The sequence below is a fragment of the Typopeltis vanoorti genome, chromosome 2 (genome assembly GCF_054136105.1).
Source record: "Typopeltis vanoorti isolate ZY-2024b chromosome 2, IOZ_Tvanoo_1.0, whole genome shotgun sequence".
NCBI classification, from domain to species: domain Eukaryota; kingdom Metazoa; phylum Arthropoda; class Arachnida; order Uropygi; family Thelyphonidae; genus Typopeltis; species Typopeltis vanoorti.
Window position 1 is genome coordinate 107,869,207 of NC_143550.1, and position 24,817 is coordinate 107,894,023.

The following is a 24,817-nucleotide window of genomic DNA, read 5'->3' on the forward strand; positions in this document are numbered from 1 at the left end:
TCTGTTTCCTTTTGTTGTCTGTTTTATTCTTAGGGTAGTGACTGCAGCCTCTGTAGTTTTCCGGGTGGGGGCTCCGCAGTTCGCGCATTTGGCTGGTGAGGTCCTGGGTTTTGAGCAGGTTGTTGTGGGGTGGTTTTGCCCACATTTGAGGCATTAGTCTGCTCTGCAGAGTTTCTGTGCGTGTCCGTACTTCTGACATCTGTGGCACTGGCCCGATATGGTGCCAGAATGTTACGGACTCTTGTCGGCCCGTAACATTCTGCTGACCTTGACAGGTGGATGATCGTGGAGGCGGAGGTCTTCAGTTATTTCATCTGTGCAGATGTTTTCTATTACTCCCCTGAGTACAACTTTTAGGTTTTTCTCCTACTTCAGTGAGTAAGTATGATATTTAATATCTAACTCACCCATGGGTTTTGTGAGGTGTCTGTAGTCGCCAACTGTGGCAGGCTGGATTTTAACTCCGTCGTCTACGTTTTTTGCCGATGAATAGGCAATTTGCTTAATAGGCCTGAGGGCCGTCTACCGTTCCCCGTAACATGTTGGGTGTGGAGAGGTCAGTGTTGGGGGCATCTCCTTCCATCTCCACGTTTACCTGAGACTCCGCTGTTTTACGCTTTTTTCGAGCATGGGTTTTTGTATCGTCTTTTGGTCTGGGAGCAGAGATTATCAGGTTCATCTTCCCTTCTTCCCCTGGTGTTGAGTTGTCCCCTTTTGTGGAGTCATCTGTCGCTGAATATAGGTTTAGAAACCCTGGCCACTCTACCTCAAATTTCTTCAACAGTTTTTTGAGGAGGTCGAGCGCCAGCTTCTTATCCAGAGATTGGACAAAGTCGTCGGGACTTAAACTGTTCATATTTAAAAGTATTCAAATATGCTTACCTGAGTAATATTAAAATGGCGAAGAGAACCGGCAAGGGCCGGAAAATTGAATCAAAAGTAAAAGTCTTACCTTGTATTCCGCTATCAAAGAATATTCACAAAATCTAAAACTCACTAATCACCACTGAAATCAAAAACATTCTTCGCAACAACAACCGTCATGCCTGTTTTCTGAAATACAGTCGTTACGGTCACAATGATATATAATTGTTAAAATAGAAAGGAAAAAAGGCGTTCTTTTAAAATTGATTATGCAATTCAAAATTTTAAAAATTAAAGTGAATATTTCATAATACGAAGGATATATAAAAATTAAATTATATTCTTTATAAAATAAATAAATTTATAAAAAAAACTATATTACTTCTCCTTCTTTTACTATTCGGACTAGTTGCTTGTAGTGCCTGTTTGAAGACCATGCTACCATCCGTCTATCTTCTGCTCTTCTTTCCTTTTGGTATCTGGTTCTTTGCTGTCTTTGTCTTTCTGTTATCCTCATTCTTTGTATATTATTTATCATTCTTATTTCTGTTTTTGGTTGGAATCATTTATGCTATATTTGATAGTGATTAGAAAATGATTTCACAAATCATTTTCTATGATTTGTAAGTTACTGATTTTATTTAATATTGTTACTTTTAGTTTTTCTTAATGTGTTCATCTCAATGGATTCATTAATTTGTTTCTTTTTTTTTGTTTTTGTAATAGCTGTTTGTTTTACTGCATATGTTAGTATTGGTCTGAAATCTCCGTTATAGATTCTTATATTTGTTTCTTTACTTATGTTCCTTTCTTCCAGATAGGGCTTTTGAGACAACCATATACTTTATTAGCTTCTATTGTCTGTTCTTGTACATCATTTTGTGTGATGCCATAGTTATTTAATTCTATTCTCAAATATTTTATCTCAGTAACTTGTTCAATTATTTCCCTTTTGATTTTTAACTTTCTTTTATGAGTTCTCTCTTGTGACGTTCGTGATTCTATTTTTTTATTTTTATGTTATCTTTATATTTTTCGGTTCTGTTGCATTATTGAATAACTACTCTGTGAAACCGATCATAGAGTTTTTTGTTTTTTTTTACAGCCTGAAGGATAATTCGTGTAGCTGATAATACACTACACAATTATTACACTAGATATGCATGCACACAAAAGCGAAACACGTGACAAATGGTGGAATAATTACTTTAAACAGCGAGAGCGAGAGAGATAAATGATCAAAGTATTCGAAAGACATAAAGACAGAATGAAAAGTACGATCAAATAGATTGACAGAGAGAGAGAAAGATAAAAAATGAATGCATCATGAGAGAGTATTTTGAGGCTTTTTTTGTTCTTTTCGAATATTCCCTTGTCGTTTTCGTTTTTCTTATTCTATCTTTTCTGATGTCTTCAGTCATTTTAAAGAACTCTCTCTTTCTCTCTCCCCCCCCTCTCTCTTTCCTTATCTCTGTCAATACATTTTTCCGCAGTCTTATCGAGACGTCATCACAGAAAAAGCCATTTACTTCTTTCGCTCTAGGAATCTTCCAGTTATGTGTTTGCAGCGTGTCTCTAGAGTTGTTATCAAAACACGTATTTCTTCTACAACATCCACTAAATTCATCAATTTCCCGTTTATTAGTAAGGAGAAAGGTATACTGCGCGTCAGTGTTGTCAGTCTAATAGAAATTCGCTTATCGGAGAGCTTTCAACTTCCAAGAACATTCGTGATATTTATGGTTTTCTGGATACGTGTAACCTACTGAGTGGCTACAGTTTGTCGAATGTAGCGTACCGTCCTCATATTCGACAGCATTTCCTGAGAGTTGCTACAGCACTGTGGAAAACAAAATACATTGTAGATATTACGATAAACATGGGTAAATATTGATTTATGGGAACAAAGCTGGCTAGCAGTTATCGTTAATATGGTTTCGGAAATGATTTCGTATGCATGCTATTATGTATGCAGAGTTTTCATAAAGGAATGCCTTTCAAATGCAAATATTTTTCGAAGTAAAATGTTCATAGTTATCTAAGAAGTTCGTTTGTTTTGAGCATGCGCAACTTCATCCCATTGTAATCAGTTGGTGGTCAAAATTGCCAAAGTATATGGTACGCACAAATCAGCGATTTGGCAAAATTTGGCAAAAGATTGCTGTAAATAAGCGTAATTGCTTTGCTATTTAATGTATTCTTGTCTGTTAATTTCGTTTTTGGTCAATTACTTCTAATATACCAAATTCTGCTCAACCATTTATTAACTATGCTGCAGTAGACTAGTAGACTAAATGACAATGATATTGATGGGCGTGGAAAAATAGTCTCAAGAAAAATCTTTAATACAAACTACACGAACGAAAGGTGGAAAAAACTTACCGGTTGCAGTTGAATTCCATTCATGGCTCTAAAAAGAGAAAAAAAAGGAGGTTAATATTGTTACTTTTCATTCTTACAGAAACATTAAATATGAAATGTTATTTATTATTTTTTGAATAATTTAAATTTTATTTAATTTCAGCAGGCACCGATATGAACTAAACATTTTGTCAAGTATTGCACGGCTGTTCGATGGCACTTGTTGAGTAAATTGTAAATCGTGCTAAAGGCAACTGTTTACATGAGTGATGAATCAATACCACAACACAAAGTTCAGATCTGGGGGGGGGGGGAAGAACACCTAATTAAATCAAATCAGGTGACAATAGTGAAAACTGATAACTATAAAGTAAAGTAAATATAACGGAAGGCATGGCAACAGTGTAAAGGTGTATAACTAAGATGAAAAGCCAAACGGCTATTTTTTTCTGGCGAGGTTCATAAGTTAAGGGGATAAAAATCCCTTATTGTGAAATAGCCGTTTGTCTTTTCATCTTAGTTATACTATGTGATAATATAATATAGTGACACACCTTTCTGGCAATCGTATAGCAAAAGTATGTAAGTTCTTTTCACTTAAACTCTGATATTCTATATTCTAGGTCTAGCTACTCACTGATGAGACCTCAAAAAAGGTTGAAACCGGTCTGGGTAGTGACCTCTCCTCATAATGTAAAACAGTACTATAAAACAGTACTATATCTCCTAAGAGCGGTGTGTTTTTACATTATGAGAAAATATCAAGAATAGTGAGGGATCTTGCTCCACCTTTGCAACGAGTTGCCGTGGTGTGGCACTACCAAGTGGTCACTTACGCTTGGATACGCCGACAGTTCGTCGGCATGAAACGTTCAGATGGTAGTCTTCGATCTTAGTTTCGCTTACTGGCTGAAAAACAATAAGAGATTTTTATCTCCTTAACTTAGTGTAGAGGTGTGTTTCTTGTTAGATGAAAATAGGAATTTACAACCATATATTATCACGAGATTAAGCGGGTTGCAAGCATATTCAGAGAAAGAGAAAGAGAGAGAGAGAGAGAGAGAGAGACTATGATACACTGAAAATTCTATTATAAGGATGCCTACCAACTAATGAAAAACCAAGTCAAGGATGTACAAGGTACAGAAGAAACCAGCGGGATTCCCAAAGATGTCGTCAAGAAACTCACTGGTTTCGCATACTACAACGTTTAGGTATAGAACATTAGGTATAGGTATAGATATAGAAGTTATCAGGAAATAATATGGAAGGTTTAGGCTTAGAAAAATATTATTCAAGAAGAGGAAAAGTTTGAAAACAAGGATCGAACCATGCACAGTATTGGCAGGTCCTGAAAAAAAAACATTGTTCGATTCAGCCAAGAGGCATCTGGTGAAGTTGTGTTGAAGGATAGAAAAATTAGAATCGATGGTAGATTCAGGAAGTTAAAGAGGTAGTTATGGAAAAGAAAGGCGTATCGAAAATGACTAGAAAGTAAGCCAGTATGTACTCTAAGAGAATACAGAAAAAATGTAAGAAAGCGATGTAATGTGTTTAAAAGTAGCTGAATGATCATGTGAGGAAAAAGTACTTGTAAAGGAATGAGAGATGACAAACCTAACATGAAAATTGAAGATATTCTACATGACTGGGATAATTACTTTGAAATGACTGCTAAATGAAACAAGAAGAGGAAGGTGGTTAAAATATTCAATACGAATACAATCAGGAGTACATATGAATACTTGAGGTAGTAAAAGCCATCAAAAACTTGGAATTCGGAAAGGTAACTTAAGTAGATGATATTCGACCAGAAAATAAAATATGAGGATATAAAAGTTTTACTATGGCTGCACTTCATAATTCGGATGGCCTGCATGGATAGGAATTCTAGAATGATTGGAGAGTTCTCATAGCATCTATCTATAAAAACGGAAATAAAACTGAATGTGAGAATTACAGAGGAATTTCCCCTGTGCGGCGTAAGATTTATGTAATCATACTTGAGTATTAAGAAAAATTGTGGAAGAGAAACTTGGAGAAGAACAAGTTTGGTTCAAGTCAAATAAGTTAAACGGATCAGATTTTCACTTAAGACAAATAGCTGAGAAATTGTAGAATTGTAGGAATATAACAAGAATCTGAATGTAGATTTTGTATGTCTGGAAATGAAATAGCCTCCAACGTAAAAACTGTTCAAAATGTTACAATTATATGGTGTAAAAAACGGAACATTATATCGAGAAATACATACTCTCTATTTAAAGATTATGTGTTGCTCTATATAATGTCACGTTAGAATTGAAAGAGGTATAGGAGGCTGGATGAAGAGGGAGGCTTGATATAAAAATCAGTTAATATTTGCACATTTATTCATCATCTGTATGACCGCATCATGAAGGAAAGTGGCATTAAAATTGGAGATATTGATTGACCTTAGCTCTTTACTTTCTACACATGACATTATACTTGCAAATAAATTCAATATAAGTCTGAATTCATTAATTAAATATAATAACTGCTCTAACAAATTTGGTACGAAAATCAGAAATAAAAATACCAAAACTATGAAAAGAGGGAAGAACGTAGAAAACTTCGATTGCATTCCGATTGGGAAAGAGAACAAGTAGCACATTCAAATATTTAGGCACGGCATGAAGTGAGGATAGCAAATTAAATATGGAGATAGACAACAAAATAAGCAAAGCTGGTATGGTGAGGAGTCATTGGAATAAATTTATATTGAATGAGAGAGAAATTTGTCGAAACACTAAGCTAGCTATATACGAGGGGGGGGGGACGTCTGGAAAGTTCCGATAAACACCTTGAACAAAAATAATATTAAAGTAACAGATACGAGTATAGCCACAATAATGAACATAGGAGGATATAAGAATATAAGAACAAGTTACCTTCATAACTCTGCTACTAGTATGTTATGTATCGTGGTTGTATCAGTTTTTTAATTGTCATTTTTGTTCTAGGTGTTTATCAGAGCTTTCCAGACCCCCCCCCCCTCATACAAGACAGAGTTCGAATGAACTTTAACTTATGGACCTAAAAGCTACCTTTAGATATACATCAGTTGATTGAAGACTAGACCACTACGAAAGTTGAGAAAATTACTTGCGAACATCAGTGTTTGGGCTTACGATAGACTTACGATCCCTCATATTTTTAGCCTATAATACAAATACAGTAAACTAGCCAACTGGTTAGCATATCTGCTGGCCAATCAACAGGCTATGGGTTCGCGCTAAGTCGTGGGCATGAGGATATTTGTGATTATCTTTAAGTACGTCATCTCCCGGTATCTCCACTTCAGTCCTCCACAACCCCGCTTAGTGGAGGACTGAAGTGGCTTGAAGAAGTTCCAATGTTTAATCTCTAGAGCAGGATTTCCGGACTATATAAAAGTAAATAAAAACGCTATATACATAAAGAAAAGAGAAAATTCCTAGGCATGTAGTATAGGTTTTCAAAAGCCTTTCGTTGGCGAGCGCCGCTTAAAAAAAAAAAAAAAAAAGGCTGAACATTTGAAAAACCGTAGGTCTATCGTATCACCATTCTACTCATAAACTTGAATTTTCGAAACTTTAATCTCCAGATCAGAGCGAATTTCGTCGTCGGGACCAGCGTTGCACCTGTAAATAAGCTCTTCTTACATAACTCGAACAAAATGAATACAACAGAAAAAACCCTGGCCAAACTCCTTAGAAGAATAACAATCCCACCCTCCTTACTAGACTATATACTATCATATCTAAACCCTACATCAAAAGTACAACAGATAAAGTGGGCTTTTCCTGAAACAACACAGAATCAGAACTGTATAGAAACTTCGAAACAGTTTTCACCTTCCAGAGAGAGAGAGAGAGGTCAAAGATCGCCAGGATCCTCTCACTTTCCAGGTATCTAAATCATCCCTTGTCACTGTGGAACTCAGATTTCGGACAGATAGGACGAACCATCTTGGTCAAGAAAAAATGAACATAAAAATACACCAAGTACGGATGACCAAAAAGGCGAACTAGCACATGTCCTGAAGGATGATAATTTCATCAGATGGAGAAAGCCAGGCTACTTTACAGATCCCAGTTTAAATAAGAGACTGTTCCTGGAAGAGGCACAAGTTTTACGAAACCCGATTAAATGCTTCAGAAGTGATGGTATGATCTTGAAGAGATTTTGGCCCATCGCTCTATCTTCCTGTCAGCATTCATAACAGATATTAGCACAGAGTACGCCACTGCTGCCCTCCACGTGCGAGATTGTTCTTGCTTTCGAGTTAATTTTATTCTCTGTTTTCGCTGTAGTGTATTGTTAAAATGCCTCTGATACTGCTGAATTCCACTAGTGAAGTGTTGGTTTGTAAATTAGTTATTTTGGTCAGTAAATTATTTTTTGTTCCAGAAACTTCGATATAAATCATAAAATCTGACAATATTGAAGTCCTGACAGATAACAGAAAAATTTGGATAAAAACTGTCGATAGGAAGTTAGCAATGCTGGAAATTTTTCACTTAGCACTCTTATTGTATCATCCACTTGAAAGCACTTGTCAGGAATTTGATGATGATGGTTCAGACTCAGGTTACTGGGTTCTAATAAAGTGCTTACACTTCGCGCCCCGCTTGAGACTGCTTACTTCGTAGAACATCGTTGATCAACGAAGGTGCTAACTACGCACGATCCTATAATCTTACGCTGCTACTTCACGGTCCAAATGCTTTGCTGTCATTATGCGGAAATATTTTTACGTAATTAATTCCCACAAGCAGCTCGACGTGATTATTGAGCATTTATGCGAATACATTTATTCCGTCTGCCCAAAGTTCACGTACTGGCTGTTCTTATGCAATGAATATTACTAAGGCAGAATAAAGATACATTGTCGGCTAGTGCGTTTCGTGTCAGAGTTTGTTGAGCCAGAGAAGAATTGACTCATTAACCAGATACTTGGATCGCATGTCTTCGGCGTCCGTCTCATGTTTTGCAGGATCACGAGAACCAGTTGCGTAATAAAGAAGAAAGTATTAAATACATATTTTTAGCTCTAGACATCATATCTTAAAAGTTATCTTGGCGTAAACGTCTCAGAACCCTGCAATCTTAAAGTACTAATGATTGGCCCAGAATTCACGACTGTAATATTCTCTTCGTATATTTTGTAAGAATGGCATTCGGAACCCACTTGACCGAAGCAGGTATGCTGTTGCCATGAATTTCACTCGATATTGCTTTGCAGAATTTTTGAGAAGACTGGCTATCTTCTTCGTTTGTTATTTATTTATTTTATTTTATTTTATTTTATTTTGAAACAAATAATTTTTACATTTATTTCATTAACTTATAAGTGGGTTGGATTAAAATACTATCCTGTCATAGTAGAATAATTAAAGTCATAACAAATGCAAAAACATACCACGGCAATCATGAACAACAGTGACAATAAACATTAAAATGCCAGAAGCATAGCGTGTTTTAATGATATAAGTAAAAATAAAATAAAACTTTTACGTCGATCTACTGAAGCATGTACTACAAATCGATGGCATGTATATTTTAGCTGGCAAGAACTTGATTTAAATTCCGTTAAGACGTGCCTCTGGATCTTTTCTTTTCAGTTCGTTGTAAATCTTTCTGTTAATAACTTGCCGTGTTTTCTCTTGATGACATGCTCCCTAACTGAAAGTGATCTAGTTTAGCTGAGAGATGTTGCTGCTCTTTATACGGAGCTGTTAATACGAAACAGCAGATAACTCTGCTTGTAACTCTGAGGAAATGGTTATCCTACAACTTCAGACGCAAACTTTGTGCTTTAGAATCTCTGAGAAAGTCTGAACATGACGCCATTTTCCCTTCATGCTATTCGAATGCTTCTGCAAATGGATATATTTCCGTCTTGTTAATTATTGATTTAAAGTTCAGTTAAATGTGATCGTTTAAATATTGGCTAGACATGACATTTCGGTAACAGTCGATATTACTGTCCCCACCCATCCTACAAACCCTTGGTTACCAATCGTGTTCGGAGTGGAAGCCTCTCTCTCGAGTCTTTGGGCTACATAGCGAAATGCATTGTTTGTTTTTTTGTTTTTTTTTGTGTGTGTGTGTGTGTGTGTGTGTGTGTGTGTGTGTGTGTGTGTGTGTGTGTGTGTGTGTGTGTGTGTGTGTGTGTGTGTGTGTGTGTGTGTGTGTGTGTGTGATCAACTCGGAAGAAGCAAATCTGGAGATTATTTTAAGTTTAAGATTAAACGTAAAAATATTCGTATACCCAAAAATAATTTCAATGTCAGCATTGAAAATAATGTAATATTTTTATCTTTAAAAATCGAAAGTTGAGGATATGTAAAGTAAAAATAAATTAGTCCTTTAGTGACTTCAAGATGGACGCTAATTCTATTTTCTTTAATTCTCATTTAAATTTAATTCTATCTTAGATTTAATTTAAATCTAATTTAATTATAGATTTATAATTTAAATCTGTAATTCTAAGTCTTACCCTGATATCTTGAACTGTATTCGAATTATAGTGGAAAAATTAACCGTTTTGAATTTTTACATTAATTTTGCGTTCTATGATTCTCCTGTCGGTTGCATACTGAAAACTGCCTCCATGAAACTTTCAGCTTCCCAGAATTGTGGCAAGTTTGTAAATATGTTGATCTGTGTAATGTTCAGTCAGTAAATAACTTATCTCATTTAGCAGCTGCTAAATAAGATAAGTTATCAGTGCAACTGTGGCCAGACAAAACAGCTGCGAGAAGGGAACTGAAGGAGTTTGAAAGAGGCGTTATGATAGAATGTCATGATGCAGGCTTACCTGTTCGGCAAATTGTTGACCAATTAGGCCATCAGAGGTCAACAGTCAGTGATAGCATACTGAGATGGAAGCGCAGGGAGTCAACTACGCTCCATCTTTTTACATGTTATCCTTCGAAGCACCCTACCACACTCACCGAATGTAACAGTAGGGTGCTTCGAAGGATAATATGTAAAAACCACCATTCGTCGGTCGACATGTTCGGAGTTCCGGGTATCGAATGGAACACGAACCTGCACAAACACTATCAGAACCGAGGCTTACAACATGGGTTTCCATGGTAGGACCGCAATATGCATGTTCCACATTACCCGAACCAACATGCAACGTTGAATTCATTGGTGCAAAGAACGTGTACAGTAGAACGTGGAAATTTGGAATCTGTGTTATGGAGCGACGAATCAAGCTACACCCTCTACCGAGCAGAAGACGGTGTGGACGTTGCGAATGCCTGTTGAGCGTCTCTTACCGGAGTGCGTAACACACGACTATGAAATTCGGAGATGCTAGTGTGATGGTATGGTCCTGTTTTTCCTGGTTTGGCTTCGATATGGCTTTGAATATTGAGCTCCAAGAGGTATCTGAACATTCTGGACAATGCAGTGCGTCCTACTTTTTAGCATTTCTACGGAACTGACCATTGTTTCTTTCGCAAGACCGTGTCATAAGACTGCTGCTGTAACTGTGTGATTTGTGGATATGAACATTACTATGCTTGACTGGCCTCCAGAGCCCTTATTTCAATCCTATCGAACATCTGTAGGATGAACTGAAGCTTCGAGTAGGTCAAGAGACATCTGCCCCACAATAGTCCAGGACCTCATTAGATGCCTAGAGGAAGAATGGTCCCAAATTCCTATTGACGCTATCGTACACTTGTGAAAAGTATGTCCCGTAGGATTGTTAAAGTCATCGCACCGAAAGGAGGTCTTACATCTTATTAAGGTGGGTGTCATGGCTATTTGTTCCTTACAGAAGCAGAATCTATACTTTCCAACGAAAACGTAGCATGGATTTATTAAGGGAATGTCATGTTTGAGCAACTTGCTCACATTCTATAATAATGTTACCGTTGAGTTATACAAGGGGAATGATACACCATGAGAATATTGGATATTGGATTATAAAATATTGGTATGGATAAGAGGATGGTTGAATGACAGATATCGAAAAGTGGTATATGGAGGATGTTAGTCTACAAGATTTAAGATAACCAGTGGTGTATCACATAGATCATCCCCTGGTCCACTGTTATTCAATCTTTATATTAATGACATTGCGAGATTAATTAATTAATGACATACAGCTGTTTGCTGATGATGCAAAGATCGACAGATTAATCGGCAATGCAGCTGATATGATCTGGTCGACTAATTTCTGTAGTCATGCTGACATAGTGAGAGAGAGAGAGAGAGAGAGAGAGAGAGAGAGAGAGAGAGAGAGAGAGAGAGAAGAGAGAGTGCAAAGGAGAGTGTTAAAGATGTTGTGGAATACAGATTATGAAAACAAATTGAGAATTTGGAGACTGCAAACAGGCGACTGTGAGAATAATATTATTGGGACAACTGAAAGGAATATCAGTAGATAAAATTTTACATTTTATGTGGGTCAAGAGAGGGAGAGGACAAGAGGGAATTCATAGAACTTGAGAATTAATGCAGTCACGAAGGGGATAAGAGCTAGCTCTTTTCTCTCATAGAGCAGTACATGAATTTGGAGGCGGTGAGTCCGAGTAGTATGAATAAATTCAAGAAGAGGTATGGCAGCTGGTGAAGGTGATAATGTGGCTTCCCTCGATGAGCTCCTGACTCCATGGAGGTCTCACTGTAATAATAATAATAATAATAATAATAATAATAATAATAATAATAATAATAATAATAATAATAATAATAATAATTGTGTGTGTGTGTGTATACACGCTCTCACTCATATACAAAGCAAATATAGCAAATTATTTATTTTTTACCAATGCCTATTCTGAGAATGAATTCGATGTCATTGATGTCATATGAATTTTAGCGCAATGGTGGATTTAAATAAGTTTCATTTATTCCTTATTGCTTACAAAGATTAATCACAAGAATCAATATTGTAGAGGTCATTCTTTGATTGATTTTTGTGTAGAAGGAGCAGTGTTAGTGCCAAACCAAAATCTTCCCCCCCCCACACACACACACACATACCCAAACCGAAATGTAGGAGTAAACCCTCTAGAACCGAATATTGGTTTAATTGTGAAACTAGAATGTTTGTAAAGTTTATGCAGATCTATAGGGAATTAGTGTGAACTGATAAGCCCATAATATTCCACCTTGGATTTGATTTGTCCTCACGTTTATCTCTTACGATGACAAATGGGCAATAATTCCAACATGATAACAGTACAATAAGTTATGGTAACACCAAATTGGACGAACTGTTTCAAATTTAAAAAAACAAAATGACTGAACGTAAACAAAAAGTTCGAGAAACATAATTATACAAAAGAAAAAAAATTAAAACGTGTCCGAACCAGTCTAAACCCGTTTTCTGCAGCATGATTTTAATATACGAGCATAGCAGAAAGAATGACGTTGCTGGGATTACTTAGCGAACGTGAAGAATGCTTGTAATTTTATTCGCCAAACTGCACTTGCACTTTCAGCTCTTACGCTTACGGCCGATGGAATTATACCGTTGCACGCGCTCTTCCCTGTTTTCACGTAACGATCTTTGAGGCACACGTCCGCGCCTCCTAGAGCGAGACCACTTCGGAACTTCAGTATAAGCGCACGTGACCCGAATCTTGCGGTTGCAACGACTTTCTCCTTCACCCAATCACATTTCATGATGCGGAAGACTCGTTTTCATCATGCAGGCGGTTCCAAAGGCGGCCTTCTTACACTGCTCCATCACTGGTACTGACAACTCATGATGACATACAAGCATCCATCGCGATTAAATTCTGTTAATGAGATCGGCCTCTGGGATTTTATTCTAGCGGCCTTCAAACTCACAGGGAGATGTGTATAACGGGAACCCGATATTCTAACATTGTTATTTTCAACTGTTGAAAAACTATTCAACTGTTGTTGAATAGTTTTTCTGTGAAACACATGGTGATATTCGAGTGTTCCGTAAAGTAAGTTACTATGAAACTATGAAGTTGAGGTAGTAGTTTCATTCTGAGTCATTGCAGCTGGCTATGTTGAACAGACTTGCAGCATTTGAAGCAATTCAACATTTCTTGCTGAAATAATCACTTTTGCAAAATGTCCCTGCACGTATTGTTTCGTCAATATACTTGTGAATACTGACGAAAATATATGAATATGAAAATTAAAAAGTTCAACTACTGTTGGTATCCTTTCATGTTTCCATGAACATTGGTCTTTTTTTTAATGACAAAAATATTTAACACCAGGCAGCGCAACTGTAAACATAAAAAAGTTCTATATTCCCATTGTTGTAATCGGTGATAACGAGTTGTGAAAAGGCATCGGCACTCATAATGTAAATATGTTAATAAGATCTTAAATTCCATTTTGCAATTGGAATGCAGCTGCGCTATCTGGTGGCGCGTATATTTAGCTGCAGAAAGCTCGACTTAATCTTAAGAGAGGAGGAGCCAACAGTACTCTAAGTTATCTCATTTCAAAACCAGATAATAATGAGCAACACTCTCTCTCTCTCTCTCTCTCTCTCTCTGAAAGGAAAAAGATCAGATTATTCCAAATGAAACGAGTATTCGTAAAGATTTAGCCTTTTTCTTGAAAAGCACTTTTCAGATTGCACACCTGCCTTTTATTTGCCAAATTGCTGTACGTTTCCAATGGTTGAGTTCTGCATCAAATGTGTAACCAGAAATTAGCTATTCGGAACACTGTTGAGCGGCCGAAGAGAAAAGGTTATTATTATCTGAGACCTACAAGGAGTCAAGGACTCATCGAGGGAGGCTATAAATCACCCAAACCAGCTATCATTTACCTTCCCTTAAATTCATTCACACTAAATGAGCTCACTACCACAAGGGAAAATTATTCCTTCTCACTCACTGCTCTCTGGGAGAAGAACTTAGCTCTTACCCCTTTCTTGACTCTGAACTAACTTAACTTCCATGGATGCCCTCACCGTGTTCTCTCCTCACTTTCCATATACGAAAATTTTCATCAATTGAAATACCATAATACCCATTCAAATGTTTATAGACCTCTATCATATCACTCCCTCTTTCTCCTGTTAACCAGAGTGTGCAATACACGCACTCGCAATCTGTCCTCATAAACTAAATCCCATAATTCGGTTATAATCTTTGTAACTCCTGTTTGCACTTTTCCACAGTTTCTTTATCCCCTTGGAAGCCGGGAGGCCAGATCTGCGCACAATAATCCAGGTGTGGTCTTATCAAAGTCTTATAAAGAAGCAGAATGACTTCCTTATCTTTACATGTCAAGTTCGCTTCAGCATCGCAATTATCCTCTGAGTTGCATTTGCAACGTTTGCTATGTGACCTTTGACCTTTAAATTCCTATCCACCAATCCAAGATCCCTTACCTCTTCATGTTCTTGTAGCATAACCCCGCTAATATAATATACCGCTGGAACTCTAATCACGCCAAAGTGTATAACTTTACACTTACTAACATTGAACTGATAGCATTTTCGGTTGCCCAAATTTTCAGTCTACTCAAATCATTTTGTAATTGTTGAATATCAGTACCATCCGTGATTGCCCTACCTATCTTCGCATCATCCGCAAACAATTGCACATCTGATGTTAGATCCTGTCTGATGTCATTAATGTATGGATTGAACAATAATGGTCCAAGTACTGAACCCTGAGGTACACCACTAGTTACCTTAAATCTGGCGGATTCACACCCATTGTATACCACTTTTGGATATCTGTCTGTCAAACAATCCCTGATTCAAGTCAAAAGATTATATTCCAATCCCATATTCTCCAGTTTATGCAACAGCCTTTCGTGTGGTACCCTATCAAATTCTTAGAAGAATCCAACATTATCATAGTGTATCCATTCCCATTATCCAAGTCGGCCGTAACATTGTTATAAAATATGAGCAAATTGTTCAACCATGCCCTTCCTTTAGTAAACCCATGCTGTTCTTTGCAAAGTGTAATATGTTTGTCTACCAATTTCTGTATGCGACTTCTTACCAACTTCTCTAAAATCTTCACTACCACACCAGAGATACTGATAGTTCGGTAGTTAGACACATTCGTTTTTGCACCGCCCTTGTGCAATGGAACTATCATACATCCCTTCCATTTCTATGGTATCATTCCTGAGCTGAGACTCAAGTTATACAAATGTGTGAAAGGCCTAGCCAATTCAACTGAACATTCCTTTAGCAAACGACTGATATTCCATTTGTCCCTATTGAGAAATTTTTATTCAGATTATGCATCTCCGCTTCAACCTCATTTGCATGCACCTCTTACTGTACATTGAATGTTGTAGTAGCATTTTCGCAATGCGACATACACCTGGTTGATATATCTTAGCAAAGTGAGCACTCATTAACTGAACAATCTCCTTAGCTTCCGACACTCGTGTACCATCTGCATTCAATAAACTTATTCTTCCATATTCATTCTTTCTTTTGCTTGCGACATAATGATAAAATTCTTTTGGATTGCCTTTAGCTTGCATGGCCAATTTCTTTTCATAGTCTGTTTTAGCTTTCCGCACAATACTCGTTACTTTTCTGGCCTGAGCTTTATATATTTCATAACTCCTCTCACTCTTATTCTCACGATATTCTTTCGACATCATGTTCTTCTTGTGGATCTCTTGCTTAATAAGGTTTCACATCCATCTGACTCACGACCTATTTATTCTTCGAACACTAGGGAGACATTGGGATACCGCCTCATTTAAGCACTTTTTCAAAGATTCCCATACATTGCTGACATTTTTCCTATTTAGTAACTGATACCATTGGATCAAAGATAGTATTCTCCTAAGTTGATCCTAATTTCCAGCTTTGTAGTTCAGCATGTAAATTATTGTATTATTTTTTCTAACCTGACAGATCAATTTTAAATATTAATGTTTCTGCATTTACATCGTATTCTATTATGACTAGAAAACTATATCAGATTTTCATTAACACTTATAGTAAGACAATGCATGAATTTCTTTTGATTTTAGTTAACTGAATTGAAGAAGATGCTACTAATGCCATGATGACATTATGTCTGTTAGCTGCATGTATTTTAAATTAGGTTTGTCAGATGAGAATTTCGGGATAAAACAGATCGCATTGCTTCCATACGAGACCGACTGAAACCTCTTTAATATGAAGAGTCATTATAAAGATATGCTTCCATCAGAAAAGATCAGAACGATCTTTCAATTCGAAGGATAAATGTCGCATTGTCCACACAACTGCGCTATGGAAGCTCTAGCAACTAAACAAAATTAGCAAACTATGTTTGTATTATAGTAGATCACGATTATAGTTGTCAAGTAAAAAATCCATTTTCAAATGAAACCTTGTCTTTATTTCTTTTTTTTTCTTATTTCGTTTTGTTTTTCCTAATTTCGGTTCCTAATTTTACTACTTTTCATTATACAGTATTTGCATGAATTATGTGACAGGCATCCAATGACGATGAGCCAATATAAAACACTGTCGAAATCCAAAAACATGTGTTTGACATTGAACTTCTTTTTCTAACCGCTAACATTTTCACCTCTTTAGATGTAGTAGGAAGTTCAGCATTTGTATGATGAGCTCTCGATTATTCTCTACATTCTTATCTGTCTACCACAGTCTTTAACTTTTGTTTTGTCCATTTCAATCTTAATGGAGTTTATTTGATAACACTATAATTTCTTTTTCAGAAAGAATTTTAAATGACCTACAGTATTTTGTAGGACTCTGATTTTCCAATAACAACTAGATATTCAGACTCCGTAAAATTCTCTTCATTCTCTAGGGAGAATATCGGACATCCAAATCAATCCATCGGATATTTTAGCCAATTTAGACGTGGTGTTATTATTCACAAACATTCCTATTGAAGAAATCGTCACCATCTTGAAAAATGTATTCCCACCTGACACAAATCTTTTCCTACATTGTCACCTTCATTTATCTTTCTTTACTAGAAAATAACACCATTATTTCCAGAAACGCGGATTAGTAATGGGCTCCCCATTGTACCTCCTATCATTAAATTATACATAGAAAAATTGGAGAAAGGAATTTTGTCAGAGGCTACCTTAAACGCCCACGTATGATTGGCGTTACGCGGATGTGTGGAAATAGACTCTGAAAGACCTAGAAGATTTTGTTTCGTTCTCACCGGTTACTCTAAAATAAAGGTCTGCTTTAAATTTCATACTGGAAATCGAAAAGGAAACCAAACCTCTGCTTTTGGATGTTCTAATAGAAAAACAGCCAACGAAAGAACATCGTTGGACATCAAACGAGGACGACATCAGCACAACAAAAGCTGGGAATTATCAAACCATAAAAACCTAGTTTCTAGATTCATGAAAGATAACAGGAAAACAATAATAATGTCTGATATCATCGGAGTTTCAACACCCATCTCAGGTGATTAACCAGGTCAACGTTACCATTACTTTCGGACCAGTCCGTGCTTTATAGAATTATCTAGGTTCACCAGAAGACAGAATTCCTTCCAAAAAACTCTTTGAAGTATACATGATTCCATATTTTTGAGGCAGAAAATACATCGGACAAACTGGGAGAACTTTAGAAGTCCGTAAACAAGAATACCAGCAGGACACCGAATATAAACGAAAACTAAAAAAAAGTAGCCTCACTTCACACATTTCATCCGAACTTCATTAAATGGTCATTCTACCCCAATGCCTTACCTAGAACACCATCTCTAATACCATTTAAAGTATTATTTGATGTATCGCGATCACAAGAAACCTTAAACAGAAGCCAAGGCTTCGTATTACATTACACTTGGAAGTCTTACACGATATGCATTTTATTAGACCTGCATTACGTCAGTAACCATCAAAAAGCCTTGCACAATTATGAACGGCTTAGACTTGATATATGTAAAATAACTCTCGTATTAGAAACATTATATAAATATAATATACAGCTCAAATTCAAAATATTCTCTTATTATCTATATTATAATACATGTAATATCATAAAATATATCATAAAGACCAACGATAGCCGGCCTCCATATGAAGAGGATTCATTCCTTTTCAGCAGAAAAGCCCTTATGATACATCGTTGCGTATAAGATGATATTCTAACGCAGGTCTTTCCAATAAAAAGCCATCGTCAATATAAGGTTTCTCAAATGGCTGTCCTTGGGTCAGTTCCAGTCACTCCGAGTTGTTAGAACTGTCTCGCTAATTATCAGCTGAAGAATAAGAAAAATGTAGAAAAATTAGTGCACGAATTCATAATAATGTGTGCTAGTACACGTCTTATATGAATTAGTTTTCATGGAAGTTATTTTGGATTTGCCACTAAGTAAACTGAAAAGCTAAATTGTAGCAATTACTGATATTACTGAAAGAGGTAGTATCTCATCTGTCGATAATGATGAATTCACTTCACGAGAGCTATCATCATGGTTACCAATAGAGTAATTTTATAATTTAGTGTAAACTGCAGAAAATGTAACTCTTTTCAAGAGTAAAGTAGCTCTTCAAAAATAGATATTTATCATTTTATACGTTGTGTCATTTATTGGTATTTTTTTAAAATAATAAAATAAAATAAACGACACCTTTTCTATTTTATCTCTATTGAATGATAATATGTGCTCTAACAAGGCACCGTGAATGGATGGCAATGCTGTAGCCAATGAAGTTCTAACTGAGGTTCGGCTATTGCTGTTACCCTCTTGCCATGATCAGAGCTTTAATAGCTCAATAACACCTTATACCTACACTGTCCTCTACAGATAACGGGGAAGACGAAAAGCATTCTTGCTTCGCCCCTTTAAGCCAGTCCTTATAAGGACAATAAGGCCCGTGAAGCAAGGGTTGGTCGAAAATCCTGGGAGGGTAATGGATGGCAATGCTGTAGCCAATAAAGTTCTAAGTGAGGCTCGGCTATTGCTGTTACCCTCCTACCATGATCAGAGCTCATAGCTCAATAACACCTTATCCCTACACTGGGGAAGATGAAAAGCATTCTTGCCTTCGCCACTTTAAGCCAGTCCTTTTAAGGAACAGTGAAGCAAGGAAGGGAGATGAAAAACGTCCTTTTTAGGACTTCCAGGGTAACGAATGGCAAATGTTGTAGCCAATGAAGTTTTAACTGAGGCTCGGCTATTGCCGTTACCCAGCCATGACTAGAGCTTTTAGCTCAATAACACTCCATCCACACAGATTTTCGTCATTCAGATGACGGGATAAAGGATCAAGGACGCAGTCCATCTCCCAGTTCTTTTAAGAACCGTGAAGCAAACTAGTTTTTATGTGAAGTACGCAATTAATTGTGCATATATTATTTTTTATTTTTAGTAATTTTTTATATGAAGAGGTAGTACACATTAATTTTATTTTTTTTTTATTGATTTGTATCTGAAAATGTTATTTCTCATACTCACCAATGACTGGTATACTAGACATTCAAGTCAAATGGTTAGTAACCCTTTATTCCATTTAATTGAGAAGCAGTGGTCTTAGATTATCTGCATAATTCAAACTTTTTCTAAGATACAGTATCCAATTATTTAACTACGTCAATCGTTAAATCATGGAAAAAAAATTGTAACGAAAGATTGAGGATATAGTAAAGAAAGATTGAAGAATACATTCGTCATTTGTTATACGCATAACAAACCACGCGTAATTTTTAAGATGCTCATTACATAGAACATTCATTTAAAAAATAAAAAGGTGTCTTTAATTTTTGAGAAATAATTAGTTGCTTTTTAATTATTAAGCGTTTGAAACATTGTAATGAATATTTTGGTAAATATTTATAGGTTATTTATAATTTTTTTTTAATTTGTCAGAAATTTTTATTTCACATTTAAATCTTAGCATAACCGTCGTTTAAAACTCCAAAAGTGTATTATTATTATTATTATTATTATTAATTCTCTCGTAATGAAAACTTCAAAGTAAAGTTCAGTATTCAAATTATATATATATATATATATGTTAAAGATACCAAGCAATTTTATAAGCTAGGTTTTTAATTAATCCTTTTTTCCAAGTAAGCAAATAGACAAGTAAGTCAAGTTTGCAGCTGCACGTAGTGCAACACTAGGTAACTTGTTGTAAAGGTGGAGTAAGTGCTGATCACTTTCCTTAGAATTTTCTCCTAATGCAAAGCACATTTCCTTGCGGAAATGTATCATGCTATGCATTAAGGTAATGCTCACTACCCATACCGGTTTCAACCTTTATTGAGGTCTCATCAGTGGGAGCCAGACCTAAAAATGCCAAGGGTGAAGTAATACAGAGCTTATATATATTTTACTTAACAAGTTGTCATAAGGTGCTTTGACCTCATTAAATAAAAATCTCAGGATGAGAATAAGATGTACTTTCTACACACACACACACACACACACACACACACACACACACACACACACACACACACACACACACACACACACACACACACATATATATATATATATATATTTATATATAATTAAGAAAAAACACTAAACACTTAAGGTTAAAAGACTATGAACAACATAGAGAGTTTCTAATTAAATATTTTCATAATTTAATTAACTAGATGGGAAATCGATTTCATTTGCCCAGTATGAGATTACTGTCCTGCTTATAGGAGGCCTGAAGTGGCTTAAAAAGTTCCATGTTTGGTCTCTAGAGCAGAGTTATATATATATATAATCAATAAAAATGGGGAAAAATCTTCAGCCCGCCGACTGTACGACATCTTCTTATTATTATTCCTTCCCCTTCCTCTTTTATCTTGCTGTGTCGAGGATTTTCTATTCATTTACCCTCTGTATCGAGGATAAGGTGGTTAGCTCTATGTCTCCCGGTGCGTCTGATGTCTGTAGATGCGTGTGTTCACGGGCCGGTTTGCCTGTTCTGGTGAGTGAAAAAAAACCTAACACCGTATGAGATCGACTTAACTCACCTTTATTCGAAATATATATATATATATATATATATATATATATAATACAACTACAACGTTTTCATGCTAATTATGTATAGAGACTCTCTATGTTGTTCATAGTCTTTTAACCTTCAGTGTTTAGTGTTTTTTCTTTTTTCTTTCTTTTATAATGTCATCTGATAAAGGCTGTTACAGACCGAAACTAGTAGTGTTTTTATATTACAACCTTTTTACTTAAATCTCGGTTCTAGTAATTCAATTTTTCATAAAAATCTGTATGTCAACCGAGTTAATGATCATTCTTTCATATATACTGTATATATATTTGTATTTTTTTACACAGTCCATAAACTCTGCTCTAGAGTACAAACATGGAACTTTTTAAGCCACTTCAGGCCTCCTATAAGCAGGACAGTAATCTCATACTGGGCAAATGAAATCGATTTCCCATCTAGTTAATTAAATTATGAAAATATTTAAAACACACTCAAAAAAAAAAAACAGAAATAAAGAAAGGAAAAGTTGATTGCTTCTCAATAAAAATATTGTATTGATGTCTGAAATTTGGACAAATACAAGTCAGTGTGCTGAATTATGCATTTTTTAAGCATAAATGATTTCAATTTATTCAGAATAAAACAAACCCACCACAGAAATGAAATTTTGTCACTGCTGAGATGATTTAAGAACCAGTCAATGGAATGGCTACTCAAACAAAAAATCTCACTAGCTGATTTTCGTCCCTTAACATAATCTATCATCGTACATCCCAGTTTACCTGGTGACTCTGATGAGACCTAAATTCAATTTTCTAACTCCACCCAGTATCGATAAAGCTCTGCTGTTGGCGGAAAACTAGCAATTAGAACTAAATTAAAACGGTTCAGAGAGATATTGGAACGACGGAGCATAAGTAAATCGAATTAGTTATCCAAACACTCAAAATAACATTAGACAAAGGTTCCACTGAATCTTTCTTTCTTTTTCCTGACTTAGCCTTGACATTTTGCTACTCTTAGCGATGACGCGTTTATCAATAAACTGACCCTGTTATACTCATACATAAACGTAGAATGAAATGTGAACGAGACTGAGCATAATTAGCTGTTTACTTGCACAACTTACTGAGGTACTGAAAGATGAGATCAGCAATCGAATAGAAAATAAATGCCCTCCATGGTAATATGTTGTATAATAATCTTAATATTTAACTTTAAAAGAAAAATGATCCGCAATTTAAAAATCGATATTCGAATCACTGAATATGTCCTTTACAATCAATAAAAAATATTTGGGCAAAGAATATCGCGTTGCTATGGCAACGCTATACTTGTTTGTGTGGTAGAGGATCTTTAAGTGCAAAGATTGTTTTTAATCGCCTTATAAAATACGTTGAAGAATGAACCAGTAAAGTTAAACTAGAATGAAACAGCGAAAGAGAGAGAAGAGAGAGAGAGAGATAGAAGCTGTTTTATTTTTTGATGTGACAAACAAATAATACCTAGTCGGATCTTCAATCGCTCATAATCTCTCCTCGGTATAGACAGACAGCTTAACTCTCAACAGCACAAACATTTTCATTAAGGAGAATCTTTTCCATCTAATCCCAGCAAAGATTTGGGGGATTTAGAGAACTACAATAGAATGTGGTTGCCGAATGAAAGAAAACTCGCAACCCCTATCAAAGCTCCATTACCTGATGTTACCTCACTGTAGTATTCCTTGATTCAACCAATTTTTTCAGCTATAAAAGGTCAAAAGAAGAATTTTCTTTCCATGTTCAATTTCTTTGCTATTTACAATGCAGTAGAATGAAATTAAGAACATAGTGATCATTATTAGACTTACGAGGAGAGGATTCGACAGTCTTTTGGGAGTGATTTGGGGAAGATGAGATAGAAGTTTGTTAATGAAAAAAGTTTGTTAGTGGAAGCCTCTAAAATTCTCATTTTTCCTTGCTTTCTTTAAACGAACTTAAAAGGGGTGTTCAGTTAAATGGATCCCTGTTTTTGAGAAGTTTATATTGTTCTCTTTTATAATAATCAAAATATCTACTTTGAATTTTTACTAAAGATAAGTCACTTTAAAAAAATAACGGCAATGACGTCACTTCATTAATTTTTCTTTGATTTTATTTTCTTCAACTATTCACGTTTCGATGCATTGATTTTATCAATAAGTATTAAGCAATCTTCCATATCAGTTTGTTCCTATGCGCCACCTGGGGGTGTGCAATAACGGCTGAAGCATCATAATATAGAAGACAGCTCATGACTCTGCGAAGACCATCGGAACCACAGCTGTAGGAGACTGCGATCTGTCTCTATAAAAACAACGTTACTTGCTGCGCTTAATATTTCTTCTTTTATAACAGGAGGACGTTTCGGTTCAGGGAGGATTACAGAGAGAAATACAATTTCCGTTGTTCAAGGGTGTGGCTTTAATAAATAAATCATGGTGAAAGACAATGACTGTATGCGAGTAGTAAACTTGCAACTATAAACTGATCTATGCGAGTAAATGTGCTTCCTGCAGATGAACACGCTCCCTGGCCATTTTATTAGTTACACATGTATACTGCACGTTATTTATATTTATCGATTGCTCCATCGATTAGATGTCGATGTAAAAATGGCAGTTTAATTAATTTTTTTAATAAGGTATGATGATGAATCCGGGAGAGTGACCACCCCTCCCTCAAAAAAAGTCCCTTAAAACACCTAACTAACGTGAATATTTAGATAAGGATAAGATAAGAAATGTATGCATGTTTAAAAATAATAATATAAATATGTTTTAGTAAAACCAGAAGTAAATCATTAATAAAGCGTGAAATATAATGGATGTACGACGTCACATAAGGGGATCTTTCATGTAACGTGAATGGTATGATTGCAGATATTGACCAGTATCTGCAATCATAACAAGCAATATTTAGACAGCGGCTGGATTGTAGGCCACAAACAACAATATCCAAGGTTTTACTAAAAAGGGCCCATATGTAACTAAACAATAAGCCAGAGAAATGCATATAGTCATACAACATTAGTTGGTATCTTAGCGCTACAACGAATTTCTTTGAACAAAAGTCTCATATACAGAACACAGCCGAAAGCGCTTTGTTGTTTGAGCTAAAGAAGTAATAGACGCCTTTCGACGTTTACTTAGTTTATCATCGAATCAGGATGCTTTACTGGAACACACCTAGTTTCCCCAATGCTTGTCAAATACTAATATTTGACAATATCCATTGTAAATACGGTTGAAGAATGGGCGCATCCCTTCTTGCGTATTGCTTAATCTTCATGCAATGGAACCACCTTTCAAGTTAGATGATGCGCCGTGTGATAGCGCTAGCATAATGTAGAAAGACTTCCAGGAGTGAGAGTCCACCTTCTCTCGACCTCACTGAAATATTCAATGAAATAGAGAGAAGGTATTTATGTGATGACACATAACAAGCAATAAATGTATGGAATCCATCTGTCTATCGTATGCTACAATCAAGAAATGCTATATTTTCTGAGGGATCAATATTATTCGGAATATGACCCTAATTTCTTTAGCCTGGTGAATCTTAGCACAGTTTAGACTAAATTAGTTTACGTTAATGAATATTAGCTCTCATTCACGAAAGGCTGTAAAACTGTAGCGTATTAGCATTAGAACAATGGATGAGCTGAAGATTAG

General features: G+C 35.9%; 1 protein-coding gene across 1 annotated transcript in view; it reads right to left on the reverse strand.

The window, feature by feature from the left end:
* The window catches only part of Nep3 (M13 family metallopeptidase neprilysin 3), a 502,574-nt gene that overhangs the window by 462,932 nt on the left and 14,825 nt on the right, over window positions 1–24,817 (reverse strand). Inside the window, exon 2 of the mRNA XM_090407352.1 lies at window positions 3,247–3,274. Within this exon, the coding sequence (XP_090263478.1) occupies window positions 3,247–3,270 (24 nt within the window). The 5' untranslated portion in view covers window positions 3,271–3,274. The remainder of the gene's footprint in view (window positions 1–3,246; window positions 3,275–24,817) is intronic.